This window comes from Antechinus flavipes, chromosome 1 (genome assembly GCF_016432865.1).
Source record: "Antechinus flavipes isolate AdamAnt ecotype Samford, QLD, Australia chromosome 1, AdamAnt_v2, whole genome shotgun sequence".
NCBI lineage: Eukaryota > Metazoa > Chordata > Mammalia > Dasyuromorphia > Dasyuridae > Antechinus > Antechinus flavipes.
In genome coordinates this window covers 383,939,910-383,953,843 of record NC_067398.1, presented here as the reverse complement: position 1 = coordinate 383,953,843, position 13,934 = coordinate 383,939,910, and the positions used below count along the sequence as shown (strand labels likewise).

Below are 13,934 nucleotides of genomic sequence, written 5' to 3'. Positions count from 1 at the left end.
TAGAATCCTATTCTGGACAAACACTCCTTTCCTTTAGGAGGGCAAAAAAATGCTCCCTTCAATAGCCCTATTTTCCTTGGCAGCTTCGAGGCCTAGGGCCATGTGCCTAAATTTAAGTCGATTCTTCTCTGGCTAACCAGAAGCCCACTGAAGAAAAGAGTTTCTGAGGCAGGTATGGTGGAGTATGTATGAAGAAGGAAGCAGTGAAATTGGGCTATATCACATCTAACTTCCCAGGGAGGGGGAAAAGGAAGAAGGGGATAGTGGCCTAGGTAACCATGGGATTCAAGTCTATTCTATTGTGAAGGGGAGGAAGAGGGTTCTTGGTTGCTGGTCCATAGATAATTTTCCCCAGGAGTCCTGTGGGCATTCTTAATAGAATAGGTAGAGATGCATAAGCTAAATTCACATCATTCCTCACAACACCGACCCACCCCCATCCTCCATTACCACCACTACCCCACCATTGCCGACTACTTTCTACCCTGAGTTCGCTTGTGTGAGTAAGGTAGAGACTTGGAGAGAAAGGAAGCAAATTGAGCTCTTGCCATCTTTACTCGCTCTGATAAATTACGGTTTGCATGTGGGTGCAGTTAATCAAAGCTTTGATAGATGGCTGTCTTACAGCGTGTACAACCTGGAAATGATTTGGTTAAACGGAGGACATCCGTGTACTTTCAGAATCAATGCAATTATTGTTTGCCACCTCGACAACATCTAGAGTGGCAGCACTGATTTGACTGACCTGTTATTGATGGCGGTGTCCACTCTTCCTCCCTAACCTCCTTGAACCTTTGCAACCTCCTCCTCACCACCACCCCCCCAGCAAACATACACATCCCCCACCCTCAGCGCGCGCGCGCCCCGCCATTCAGCCCAGCACTTAAAACCCCAAGAATGCATAGGCGAGGTCGAGTTTTCAAAGGAAAAGTTGGGAACTCCTGCTCGCGTTGGAAAGTGTTAATCAGCAGGAAAGAGTGTGATCAGTGGAGCTATTCACTTGAACGTCACTCTGGTACAGGGGTTAGTGAAGTGATTGTGGCGCCTAGGGACTGAAGGAAGGCATATTCCACTCCAGTCAGGTGTTATACACTGAGAAATGTCTACATTAGTTCTCTATAGCTCTCCGCAAGTGAGCCGGTACAGGAAAGAGACCAGGACCCCAGCAATGGAAAAGCCCTCACGGGAAGATCAGAGTTGCAGCCTGGCTTGATCTCAGGTAAAGAAATATCTCTCAACCCTCTCAACTCCCCAGTCCCCTCCCCAGTCCTCACACCTCCTCCAATCCCCCTTTCCTCATACCCCCATGCCCCTCCCGACCTTCACTTTTTTTTTGATGAAGTGGCTTTTTTCTCCCACAAAAAAAGGGGGAGCTGAAAAGCGGGAAAGAGAAGCGGAGGTACATTGGTGAATTTTGTACAGTGATTACCTAAGACCCAGTGAAGCGGTGTGTGTGTGTGTGTGTGTGTGTGTGTGTGTGTGTGTGTGTGTGTACGCGCGTGCGAATGTTTTCTTAGGAAAAGGGAGAAGGATTCGACGTTTCCGAAGTGAAGGTAGGGTACAGAGCTCCTCCAGGGTCCGGACTCTGACAGCGCAAACTTTGCAGAAAATCGGATTTACTCTGACTGAAACAAAGTTTGGTTTCCACAAGAGGTGTGGTGGAGTGTATGTGTCGGGGGGCGGAGAGGGGGGGAAATGGGGATTTTAAGCCAAGTGCTGCCCACAGTTCAGAAAAAAACAGGAAGAAGAAAGCGGAAGGGGGGGGGAGGAAAGGAGGGGGGAAGATGCCGCAGGAGGAAAGAAGCTAATAGTGGGAAGCTTACGGATGAGTCACGGAGAATAATTAAATCTAAGAGCCCGTGGCTCCCCTAAGAACCATGTGTCGACTAATGCAGCGACTTTGCCCCGGGACCCAGAGCGCCGAAAGGGCGTAAGGGGGAAAGTTAGGGGATTCAAGTTCTTGGAGCCCCAGCCCTTAGTTTCCTGGGTCACTTGGGAGGAAGATAAGGATTTCCCCTGAGTAGTGATGGCACCTTAGGAGGAGGGGAGAGCTGGGTAGATAGAGGATAGTGAATGGGGTGGGGATGGGAGGATGAAGTTGTCAATTAATTGTCAAGTAATGAAAGTGAATAAATTGCAAAGTACTTTATCTGAATCTGAGGCCTGTCTTCATGTACTCAGTCTGTTATTTCCCTCCCTTTCCAGCAATCCCCTTCCACCTGACCCTGAGAAATCAGACAAAAACTACTAAGGAAAAGAAGGGACACTTCCCATGCTTTCCTCCCCCCACCTTTCCACTACATTTCGCAGTTGCCAGGGTCTTTTGGATCACTCCTACCTCCTTGCCTTGCCCTTTCTACTCTTTGAGCAAAGCGCTGCATATCTCCGAATGGACTCTGTTTTTTACCTCTCCTGGAAGGGATGGCATCCCTGGAAGCTCGAAATCCCACCACCCTCCTTCCACCATCCTAGGCCACTTAGACAGAAATGGATTGTCTTAGCACTGACTGATTTCGTGTTTGTTTCTCTCCCAGAGTGGGGACAGGGAACAATCCTACCAGCCCCTGGCAAAAGTCATTCGTTGCCCTGGTTTTCCTGTCACTCCCCTACTGGACAAGGTAGTTTTTGTCATTGCTGAGCTGTCAGAAACCAGATAGCCTAGGACAGCGAGTTTCTCATTCTAAAGTCCCTCTATGTATTCCAGAGAGCTATGTATTCCAGAGTATTTCAAAGGAACTTCCACCCACATCACCTCTTGAATATGAGAAGAGGAAAACACATTCTAGTTCACTTGAGAGTGCCTACTATCTGAGGTTGCACAACTTCCAGGCTTGCCTCAGCTAGGACCACCACCAGTCTCCCTGGCTCTCTGGCAGGGGCCTGCTCCAGCAAGGGGCTGATTTCTCCTTCTTATACACATCTACACGCATAGACTCGAACACCCTACCCTTACAATTAGGTTTCAGAAACTCTAAAGAAGGTGAATTGTTCATTCTTTTGTGGCTTTGATTTTCTTCTCCCTGTAGTGGTTCTAACAAGTGCAGGAGTGATGAAATGGGGTGGGGGGGAGGGGGAGCCTTCATAGGGATCCATAGATATAATTAATCAGTTCAATAGAGAGCACTGAACATTGTTGATACATGTAAAAGCATATTTGTGAATATGGCTTAATGTGTGTACATATATATGTGTGTATAACTGCATATGCATGAGTGTATAGATTGCATGATATTTAAATAAATGAGATTCTAGCCATTCATACCTACCATGGAACATTTCGTTGACTCCTTGTGACTTGGCAACAAGAACAAGCAAAAGGAAAACCACGATCCTGAGCTAGGGTTTCACCTTTTGTAGGGAAGGGGCTTTGGGACAATAATGCAAATGCAGAACATTTTCTTCCACTAAAATTCCTCCTGTGTGCTTTGGGTTAGAGATTGTCCCACAATATTAGAGACAATTTAGATTAATATCTGTTTCAAAGCAAGGAGATGAAACTTCATCATGGGTTGGGGGATCATCTGGAGCATTTGAGCTCAAGCAACAAATCTACCAAGATGCCAGGCAGTCCCTAGTAGGGTTGACTAAGCAAAGACCAAGGTTAAGCTTACAGAGGAAAGTCGGGACCTAGAGAACTAAGACTTGTAAGGGAGTAAGAGTAGAGGTGGGAAAGAGTAACTTCTAGTCTCTTGTTTAGTAACAGAAGTTGGAAATGACATTTCAGAAGAGCATTGACTGATCATGACACCAGGGAGACTCAGGGCCCTAGGGAGGGCTGAGAATTGTCAGTAGTAGGCCAGGCTGGGTGGAAAGAAACATGACAGAATTGTACAGTGATTAATAAAGGGACCTTCTGTGCACCCACAATAACACCTCCTCCCCCCCTCAAGGGGGAGGGAGTTGCAAAGGAATTGCATTAAGGCTGCTGTGTAGAAGATTACTGTAGCTATATAAATAGATAAGGAACATACATATGGAATCTCATCTGGCATTTTAAAGATTAATAGATGTATCAGATTCTCAATTTTTATGTAGTTCAGACATAGCATTGCTCCATTGTTTTCACTGGAAGCAGAAGAAAAGGGGATAGATATCAGACACTGAAGAAATTGAGGAGTTGTAACAACTGTTTAAGAGGGATCATTGGCTCAATCTGCTAATTATAATGTTCAAGTAGGAGACAGACTGGAAAGGACATTGGTGTGTGTGTGTGTGTGTGTGTGTGTGTGTGTGTGTGAACTAAGTGACTAGTCCCTGATGATTTAAATAAGCAACTTCCTCCACCCCAATCATTACACTCAAACAATGTTACAGCAATTGGAGTCGAAGACAAAACAAATCTTAATGGAGACTTTTTTTTTCTCCTGATACCCTCCTATAAATTATCTAATGCACCACTCATCTCCTAACTCCAGATTTTTTACAAGGTTGTAAACAAGTTATGTATTAAAAAAAAAAAAAACACTATTAATTACTTAATTAAAATAAATGTCTTGTTCTGCTGGGGGGGGGAGGGGGAGGGAAGGATGAGAGAGACGGAGACAGAGAGATGGCCCGTTAGCTAGTTTCTTATTATTTACAAGAAGGTGATATTAGTAATGCAGGTGAGAATGAAATAAACAGCTCGCCAAGAAATCAATACAGAATTCAAAAACAATTATTAATGTCATTTGACTCGTGTTCTTTTTATATTTCTCCCGGCTACAGACGCTAAACTGTCTGAATAATTTGCATGGATCTGCTATTCATTATTTCGGATGGCTTTCCTTTGAAAGCGGCTAGGACATTGCTTACTATAGTCTAACTCGATCGGAGAACTAGTATTTTCATCTGTAAATTAAAGCAATTACGCAGCAGATATTATATTATGTGTACTGTGGTCTCCAGATAGTCATCAATCACCTTCAATCGAGCTGTCAGAGTGGGCAGATTCGTTTCTGGGAGGCAGTCTTCCAGCTGGGGAGAAGAAGAGAACATCATCATTAATTAGAGTGTGACCCTGGGGCTATTCACATGTCTGAACCCAGGAATCTCTCTGAGCAAGTCTGCACACTACCGAGCGGCAGTTCCCCTGCGCTGGGCTGCCAGGGCTCCCACAGGCTTACTCCCTCAGCTGCCCTCCGCTTTCTGGGAGCGGTCCAGATCCACAAGGGTTCCTTTTGGTCTTCATTGACCCTCACTGGGCAGCATTTAGAAATGGGGGACTCCTCAGGTCTGATGGTGGACTGTTGGCTGTAGTTGCATTTTCGGTCTTTCTTTACTAAAGAGATAAAGGAAAAAGAAGGAAAGGAACCCCGAGGAAGCCAAGAGAACTGATTTTGTCAGTGGAGGGCAAGATGAATCAAAGCGCTATAATTATTAAGTGGCTTGAGATCCTTTTACAATCTGTCCAATGACTCAGATAAATCAGATTCTGAAAGTAGAATGTGACTTGAGACAGGTTCTCTAGTCTGGGATGGAATAAAGGAAGTCTTGGGATTGGTATTATCTGACTCTCTACCCCTACGCTCCTTCACCACTACCTAGGACTCCTCCCCACCCCCGGTAGAGGAGAGTATTTTGGCAGCTTCTGCGCTGGGGGCGGAGGGGAATCAGCCCTGGCTTGGAAAACCTCAACTTAGCGGGGAGACTGTGAAAATAATGGACGAGGGGTTTTCGTCTCCTTGCTCCCAGAACAACTTTAAAGGGCCTTCGTGCCTCCATGTAAGTGAGTTTTTTCTTCCTCCAATCTGCCACACGGGGAGGTTGGGGAAGGGAGGGCGGGAGGGGTATAAGATCTTTATGACAGGGTTGAAGAGATTTCTAGATGTGTGCGACATTTTTTACTGAGGGAGGATAGATTTGACTAAGTCTTACGACCCTTCTTCACTATGAAGCTATGAATTTTTTAGCTCCTCAGAGAAAAGAGGAGGGAGGGTCCTATGCGTAAGAAGAAGAGGGAACGACAGTGACAGACAGAAGGTAGACTCTCAGGGGACATGCTAGGGGTTGCAGCTGACTTGGAGGCAAGGGGATCCGGTTGGAGCTGTTTGGGACCCTATACTTGGAAGGGGATTTAAAAGAAGTGGTTTGTGTTTGAGTAACTTGTTTCAAAGAGTTTCAGCGATATTCCAAAGTGGCAGAAAACTTTGTTTCACTTTCCTCGAAGCAATCTGAATGAATATTCAAGACCTATTATAAATTAGATTGGTTCTTACCATGAGAGCTGGTTTGGACTTTAAAACTCATTTAATTTAAAACTTTCACATTAAAGATAAGAAAACTCAAGCTCACAGAGGTAAAGTAATTAGTTGAGGTTTTTGAGAGGAGAGCATTAAACATTCACCAGACTTTAAAAAGAGATTTGGAAAAAAAATGTACAAAACTCTTAAGGGAGACATTTATTCAGAAAACCCAAATTAGGATTAGACTGTTAGAATAATCTAGAAACACGTCTTAAAATACATAGAGCAATATATATGTGCGTGTGTTTACCCATTTAAAAGACAAGAATTGTATTTGAGGTTTTTCTCCAGTTTCATTGCCCTGTAAATTGCCGCCTGCAATTAATTGTCTCATATTCTGAGCCTAAGAGTTTTACATTCAGTAACCCATCTGGAGTAAAGGATACAAAGAAAATAGAAGTCGTTGTCCTGTGGTTTATTGCCAATGTTAGTGCTAATTTTAACTGTTGATTAAATCTTAAATGAAGACTCACTCGTGTGTCCCTTCATATGTCTCATTTGTAATTGAGACTAATTATTACAGTGGGGTGGGAAGAAGCAGCTGCTCATTAATTAATTTCTAATTAAAAGTGCTTACCATTCTTCAGTGACTAAGGAGAAAAAAAAACATTAGTCGGTGTAATATTGATTCTTCAGATGAAAACCATAAAAAGTGCTATTTGTTTTTCGAGTGTATTCCCCACTTGGATTCACGTTCTCTATGCAGTCATAATGCAGGTTTGTGTATTCTTCACACACACACACACACACACACACACACACACACACACACACACACATTCAGATGTGCCTCAAATGAATATTAAACCTGCAGTCAGGTCAGTTTGAGTAGGTTTTATCTGACGTCAGTCTTCGCTGTTTAAAACAATGTACATCCGACTTGACGTGTTTGCCCGCGAGTTTTTTTTTTTCTTTTTTCTTTTGAAAAATAAGTATTTGTATCGCCACGGGTTAACCGATCTCGGTACCCGGTATAGCTATTTTTCTGGACTAAACGAATAGCTGTAATCATTGTAGATCACTTTTTACTCAGTTTAAAAAAAAACTTTAAGATGTAAGTAGATAAATTAAATATGGTGTTCTGCTTCGTCCTATAAGCATCTAGAAACCTCTGGTCACCAATCAGTGGGTACAGTAAAGCAGAACCCAGCTGCGGTAGCGTGTTAGAGCAGACGCCTCTCCTCGCTCGTTGATAACCGGGAACTTCTGTACCATGTCATACCCTCAGTTTGGATACCCTTACTCTTCTGCACCACAGGTAAGACCTGATGGTCCACGGAGGATAAATGATTGAATGCCAATGATTATTGGTCACTTCCGAGAGGGCTGCGGGCTGCGGGATTGCTTGGGTAAACAGAAGAGCTATTAGAAGAGCGTGAAATTGGTTAAACCGCGTTGCTGGCGGTGTTCACAGAGAGAGAGAAAGAGTTAGGTTCCTCTGCCTTAGTGATTTGGAGAAGGAAAGGAGCTCGTAGTAGAACCTGGAGGACAGGAATTGGGTTGGGAGAGAGAACAAGATTAAAGGGATGGGGGAGGGGAAAACTATTCCCCCTCCAGGTTTCACTTACTCCTTTAGATCTTGTATTTTTGAAGAAGAAACAGCAAAGTGCCTTAAATGAGTAATTGCAGTCACTTTGGGGAATACCCCAAAGACAGCAGGTTAATAACAGATGTGAATATTTGTCTCAGTGTGGCCATTTCAAATCTGGAGCTAATTGTAAACAGGGTAGTTTAGGATAAAGGATTCTAAGGGTAGGGCAATCTTTTTGTGGCAAAAGGAGTAAAACCATTTTAATGTGGTGACGATGCAAAAAAAAAAAAAGTTCCTTTAAAGAAGGGAGTTTAAAGAGAATGTTTCACCTATATACTCTAGACAATCAGAAGCCCCTCTTTCCCAAAATACATTCCCATTAGATAATGGGGGGGGGGACGTACCAATTGAGGTTTCTGTGTTCACAAACGAGCAAGCATAGAGCTGTACATTTTAAAATATCCTAGGTCATCCGCTGCAAAAAGTAGTGAACAGAAACCCCCTCCCTCCCTTCCTATTAGGCATTTTTCTGTGGAAATTTGTTCTTTCTCACTAATTTCCGCCCAAGCACCTACTTTGCCCTCAAAATCTCTTTCCTCCTTCTAGTTCCTGATGACCACTAATTCCTTGACTACTTGCTGTGAGTCCAACGGTCGGACGTTAGCAGACTCGGGGGCAGCCGGCTCAGCTCAGACCCCAGTCTATTGTCCTGTGTACGAAAGCAGGCTGCTGGCCACAGCGAGGCACGAGCTCAATTCCGCAGCTGCCTTGGGAGTGTATGGGAACCCTTACACCGGCACCCAGGGCTACGGAAACTACGTTACCTACGGCACTGAAGCATCTGCCTTCTATTCTTTGGTAAGCTAAGCTCTAGACCCGGGGTGGGAGACTGGGGGATAGTCCTCACACAAATTTGGCCCTTATGATGCCCGGGATTGAGCTAATGTGTTAGGGACAGAGTAAAGAGAGAAAGGGGGGTGAGGGTAGGGGAGGGACAAAGGGAAATGGAAAGGGGAAGTGAAGAGGGGAGGAGGGACAGACCGATAAAGAAAAAAAGAGTGAGAAAGAGAGAGAATATTAGAAAATCTTTTTTCCCATGTGGAACTATTCCCTTGCAATGTAGATGGTTTGAGATAAGTAGTGTTGATAACTGAAAGTTCATGTTCAGCATTTTCTAATTCTTTGGTTTTATATGTTCGTGGAGACTGGGGTCTTCTCCGTAAAAGTAGTAGAGTCAATTACTCAAAAAATTGCTGCCTCCTAGGTGCTAGGGAGTAATGGTACTAATGACAGATGCTAGTGATGCAGGAGCTACAGAGGCTTAGAGTTTAAAGTTGCATGTGTCCAGACTCCCCAAGAATCGATACACCTTCGAATGAGCTTTTCCTTTGGCATCATTATAGTGAGGGTTAATGTGTCTATTGATCTCCCTCCCGCTGAAATTCCACAATACTTGGGATTAAAGTCTTGGGAATCAGTCGTCCTCCTCACTCACCCACCACCTCCCATTCCAGGCCCCAAGCTCAACTCTAAATCCTCCCAGACTCGAACTTCTCTATTCCCCTCCGCCTCTCTCCCCTGCTTTTTTCTACCTTCTATTTACCTTCCTCTCTTCCCTCCCTTTCCCTTTTTCTCCTTCCTCATTTTTGTTTCTTATCCCAAAGTTAATAAGCATAATTCTAGGTAGGAAGATTCAGAACCTTTTTTTTTCTCCCCAAAGCAATTGAATAAATCAATTTCAAGCAAAATTTCTTTGGGTCACTAGAGTTCTGTGTTCAGGCCTTATGCTTAGTTTTGGAGGCTAAGCATATGCAGGAGATCATAATATTTATAAACTAAACATGTTGATTTCTTGTTCCATCCTCAGTGTATTCCTCATTACCAGAGGAGGTGGATATGGGGAGAAGAGGGAAAGGGAGAGAAATGCAAAATAGTTTTATTTCCATTTTCTACTTCTAGTCTGTGGCACTCAGAGTTGACATACACTTTATAAGCTAATAAAGACTTCAATGGAACTTTATTTTCAGTAGAGATATTGCTAGAGACGTATTCTGTATTCCATCAGAAATGTAAGCAGATTAGTGTCGCTTAATTCCCCTTGAGAAATAAAAAGATTAATAAACCGACAAGCTTGATTTAATGTTACAGAATAGTTTCGACTCAAAAGATGGGACAGGATCTGCGCATGCGGGCATCACCCAGGCTGCGGCCGCTTATTATCCTTATGACCACACGCTCAGCCAGTATCAATATGACAGGTAAGAAGCAACAATTAAAGATTTGGTCCATCGAGGAGGAAGGGCATTGAGTGTGCTTTTGCTCCACAGCACCATCCCTCTCGAATTTTAAAGGGAATATTTTCCACATATATTTTTCGGGCTATAAGTATTGGTGGGTTGCCATACACTGGCGACTTTCTTCACGTGATCGTTTATTTTTTGGAAAGTGACTATGCAAAAGCGAGAGGCAATCTCGCCCACATCCTCTCCTGGGTCTGTGGAGAGATATCCTTAGATGTGGGGCCTGAGGAATGGTTCAGCTAATTACGGAGGCTAGAACTGCCCGAGAAGTGTAATAAGCATCAACCAGTACGGCCTTTCTTATCAGTTTTCATATTTGGCTGTTGAAATAAAACATCTGGTTTAAATAGTACAAAAGATGGTGGGCTCAGGGGACAAAACACCTGAAAGTCAGCCCAAGGGATATTGGAGGTGGGAGGAGAAAAGAAGTGGAATGGAAATGCAAGTCCCAAAGGGAGCTTAAAAATGTGCTGATTAAACACACTCATACTCAGTCAGGCACCCAAGTCCTCAGACAAAACTCTCATCGAGATTTCCCTTTCTCTTCCTTTGTGGATTGGGGGTTGGGAGTATCACTTCTGTAGCAAGATGTTTTCAGTGTGACAAAATGGCCAACTAGACTTCCACCCCAGGGGCTCCTACCCATCTGCGTACATACCATTCACCAGATTACCCTTTTCCAGAGGTGCCTGGCATATTTTATCCTCTCTCTTTCTAAAATCTTTCTTGTTTTGAGTTTCTTTCAGATGGATTGGACTCTGAGGTAGGCCCTTGACCCTTCATGCATTCATACTCAAGTCACTCGTTACCTTGCCATTTTTGTTAACTTTAAACTTGAAACCCCCCTTAAGCCATTTTCAACCCTTTACACCCATTGGGCACTAGTGATCTTTCTAGGCTGTGTACATTAAATATTCAGGTCCGGTCCCTCCATCATCTTCTGCATTTCGCTTTTACATTTTTCCCGAACAAAGGGGTAGTAGGGATGACTAATAAAGGAATCCTATTAAAAAGATGTCTATTAACATTTATGCCCTGAGGTCATTTAAATAACTTCTCTTTGAGAGCAGCTTATCAAACTGTCCAACAAACTTATATGTGCTCTAGTGCTCTTCTCTTTTAAGGTTTTAAAAGATTTTTATCTCCTCATGTGTGTTTAAATTAAAAACAAATATTATCTGCCCACCTAGTGCCTCAAAAGCCAAATAAACAGAACTGAACCCAGGATTCTCCTGCCTTGGTTTAATTTTTCTGACGCAGTCTTCACGTTGTAGTCTGTCTGACGCAGGTTACTTTGCCAACACCTCTCTCCTCCATTTCCCAGGTATGGTACCATGGATGGTGGAACAAGGAGAAAAAATGCTACCCGGGAAACCACAAGTACCTTGAAGGCCTGGCTTCAGGAGCACCGAAAGAACCCTTATCCCACAAAGGGTGAGAAGATCATGCTGGCTATCATCACTAAGATGACCCTCACCCAGGTCTCCACTTGGTTTGCCAATGCCCGAAGGAGACTCAAGAAGGAGAATAAGATGACTTGGCCACCTCGAAACAAATGTTCAGATGAGAAGAGGCCCTATGAGGAGGAAGAAGAGGGAGAGGAAGAATCCCAAGAAGAACATATCAAAAATGAAAAGAATGATGGTTGGTTTGAAGTGATAACATTTGACTCTGGGTAGGAAGAAGGAAGGGAAAGATGGATTTTCAATCCAATTATGTGTGCTGGTGGCTATATCGTTGTAGAATGAGAAGATACTTGTTGTAATGTTCCTAAAGAATAGAAGAGAGCAAACAATATGTTTTTATTCTAGACCCTTGGTCATCTTTTGACCCACTGTGGGGAATCACTGCCCTTTGCCTTACTATCTTTTAGAACAATCGGGAGAGAGAGAGAAAAGAGTTGGAGGCAAGGAAAGATTTTCCTTGCTTCCCTTGCTTGACTCCTTATTGAGTGTCCCTTTAAAAGATCTGGGTTAGGATTTAGTGGAGATGAACAGGAAAACATTCAATGGCTTTGTTTAACTTGCAGATGTCTCTCTTTTTGCTTTCCCCCACACCTACCCTAAATAGAACGCGTTCGAAAGGAGGAGAAGGAACTCGAACTAAGTGACTTAGATGATTTCGACCCCATAGAATCCGAGAGCTCAGAGTGCGAACTGAAGCCGGCTTTCCAGCACCTGGACAGCGGTCACATGCGGGCTGCTTCTGCAAGCGCAGATTGCCCAGGAGATCCTTGTAAAGAGTCTGCCACCTCTCTCAAAATGTCGGTCCCTGGAGGCGTCCAGTTGGAGGAAGATATGGAGCGTGCCAAAAACTGTCTCAAAAGCGTAGTGGATGAATGTGAGCAAGATCTAGTAGTGGGAGGGCGACAGAGGGGCTGCGATTCTAAAATGTGCTTTCAGCAGCCGGGGGAGTCCCAGATCCTGGAGGCCAAGCCCCGAATCTGGTCCCTAGCTCACACAGCCACTTCTCTTAACCAGACTGAGTACCCATCCTGCATGTTGAAGCGCCAAGGACTCTCCACTTCTTCCTCATCTGCCTCCTCTTCTTCCTCCACTGCGGTCTCGGCTCCCAGCGGCCTCGAAAGGCACCAAGATTCCCCTGTCACCAGTCTCAGAAACTGGGTGGATGGAGTCTTTCACGACCCCATATTCAGGCACAGTACTTTGAATCAAGCCTTGAGTAACACTACAGTGTCCTGGGCTACCACCAAAGGAGCAATACTGGAAACGGGAGCCCTAGGACGCTCTCTGGGGAACAGCACGGACATGCTAAAGGGACATCTGGCAAACTTCCCCCCACACCACCACCACCACGACTCCAATAAGGAGCTCCTCTCCTTTCCCAAATCTGGCAGCAAAATGTTCTGTTCTTAACAGCCCCGCCCCAACTGGGGCCCAGAACGTTCTTATCCTAGGCAGAAGTGGACACAAGCTTGAAAGGAGAGTGGGGGAGGGGGGACATAGGGAGGGGAAGAGCTTAAGTTTGAAGAATAAACTTTTTTTCTACAAATAAATAAATAAATAAAAATAAGCCTAACACAAATCAAGAAGCAAGTAAACCAACCATGTCAAACCAAGTAATCCAAAATAGAGGATTTAAAAGTCTGTTTTGCTTAGGTTTACCGAAGAGACTATTTTCATTCCGTCTTGAGAAGAGTTTCCCTTGCCTACAACTTTGAAAAGAATCAGTGCCGGGATCCTTATTTAACTTCATGTCTAAAGAAAAAAAAAGAAGGGGGAAAACGCGTGCTATATTTTAGGAGTACTTAACAAACAGAAAGTTTACATCTAAAGGTTTACATTGAGGCAATGTTTCCATACCGTTTCAACAGTGAGTTTTCCATTTCAGGCATGCCAATATTAGTTATAAAGACTTTTCAGACTTTACCCTTCTGATTTCATTGTTAGCATATAATTCTCACAAACAACACTTCTCCCAGGTTTACACTATTGCACAAACTTAACCTTGCAAATAAGATGTTTTAAAGAGGTATGTTCACATCAATGGATTGTCTGTTTCAGAGGTTTAAAATAATAATACTAATAAAACAGAGTGATGGTGTTTTGCATTGCCCTATGACTAAATTCCAAATTTAGAATTTATACTGGTAAATGCTCCAATGGTAATTTCTGAGATGCTATCAATCCCAAAGAATAGAAGTGGGGAAGAGCAGAGAGATAGACATTTACTGATTCTTCATATCAGTAAAGTGGCCTGTAACAATTTAAGATTTATATTTAAACAAAGACTAGGTAATCACTTGTGTTTTGTTGTTTGTTTGTTTTGAGAGGGGAGGAGGAATTCAGGACCTTTAGACTTTCTAAAAATCTTTTCAAACAGAACACTCTGGAACCCAAGAGAAATTGGATTTCTTTA

General features: G+C 43.6%; 1 protein-coding gene and 1 long non-coding RNA gene across 3 annotated transcripts in view; one reads left to right on the top strand and one right to left on the bottom strand.

Moving 5' to 3' along the window:
- Window positions 1-258: 258 nt before the first annotated feature.
- Window positions 259-13,626, top strand: IRX4 (iroquois homeobox 4). Of its 2 annotated transcripts, none has more exons than XM_051969815.1 (6): window positions 259-1,219; window positions 7,323-7,482; window positions 8,362-8,613; window positions 9,904-10,013; window positions 11,380-11,699; window positions 12,126-13,626. In XM_051969815.1, the coding sequence occupies exons 2-6, from the start codon at window positions 7,438-7,440 to the stop codon at window positions 12,929-12,931; spliced, it is 1,533 nt and encodes a 510-aa protein (XP_051825775.1). In that variant the 5' UTR covers window positions 259-1,219; window positions 7,323-7,437; the 3' UTR covers window positions 12,932-13,626. The 2 variants fall into 2 exon arrangements, with proteins under 2 accessions (XP_051825775.1, XP_051825774.1); XM_051969814.1 differs by lacking the exon at window positions 259-1,219 and adding an exon at window positions 5,184-5,703.
- Window positions 4,642-13,934, bottom strand: part of LOC127543598 (uncharacterized) — a 71,715-nt gene continuing 62,422 nt past the window's right edge. The window contains exon 2 of the long non-coding RNA XR_007949260.1: window positions 4,642-4,956. This is a non-coding gene — a long non-coding RNA (uncharacterized LOC127543598). The remainder of the gene's footprint in view (window positions 4,957-13,934) is intronic.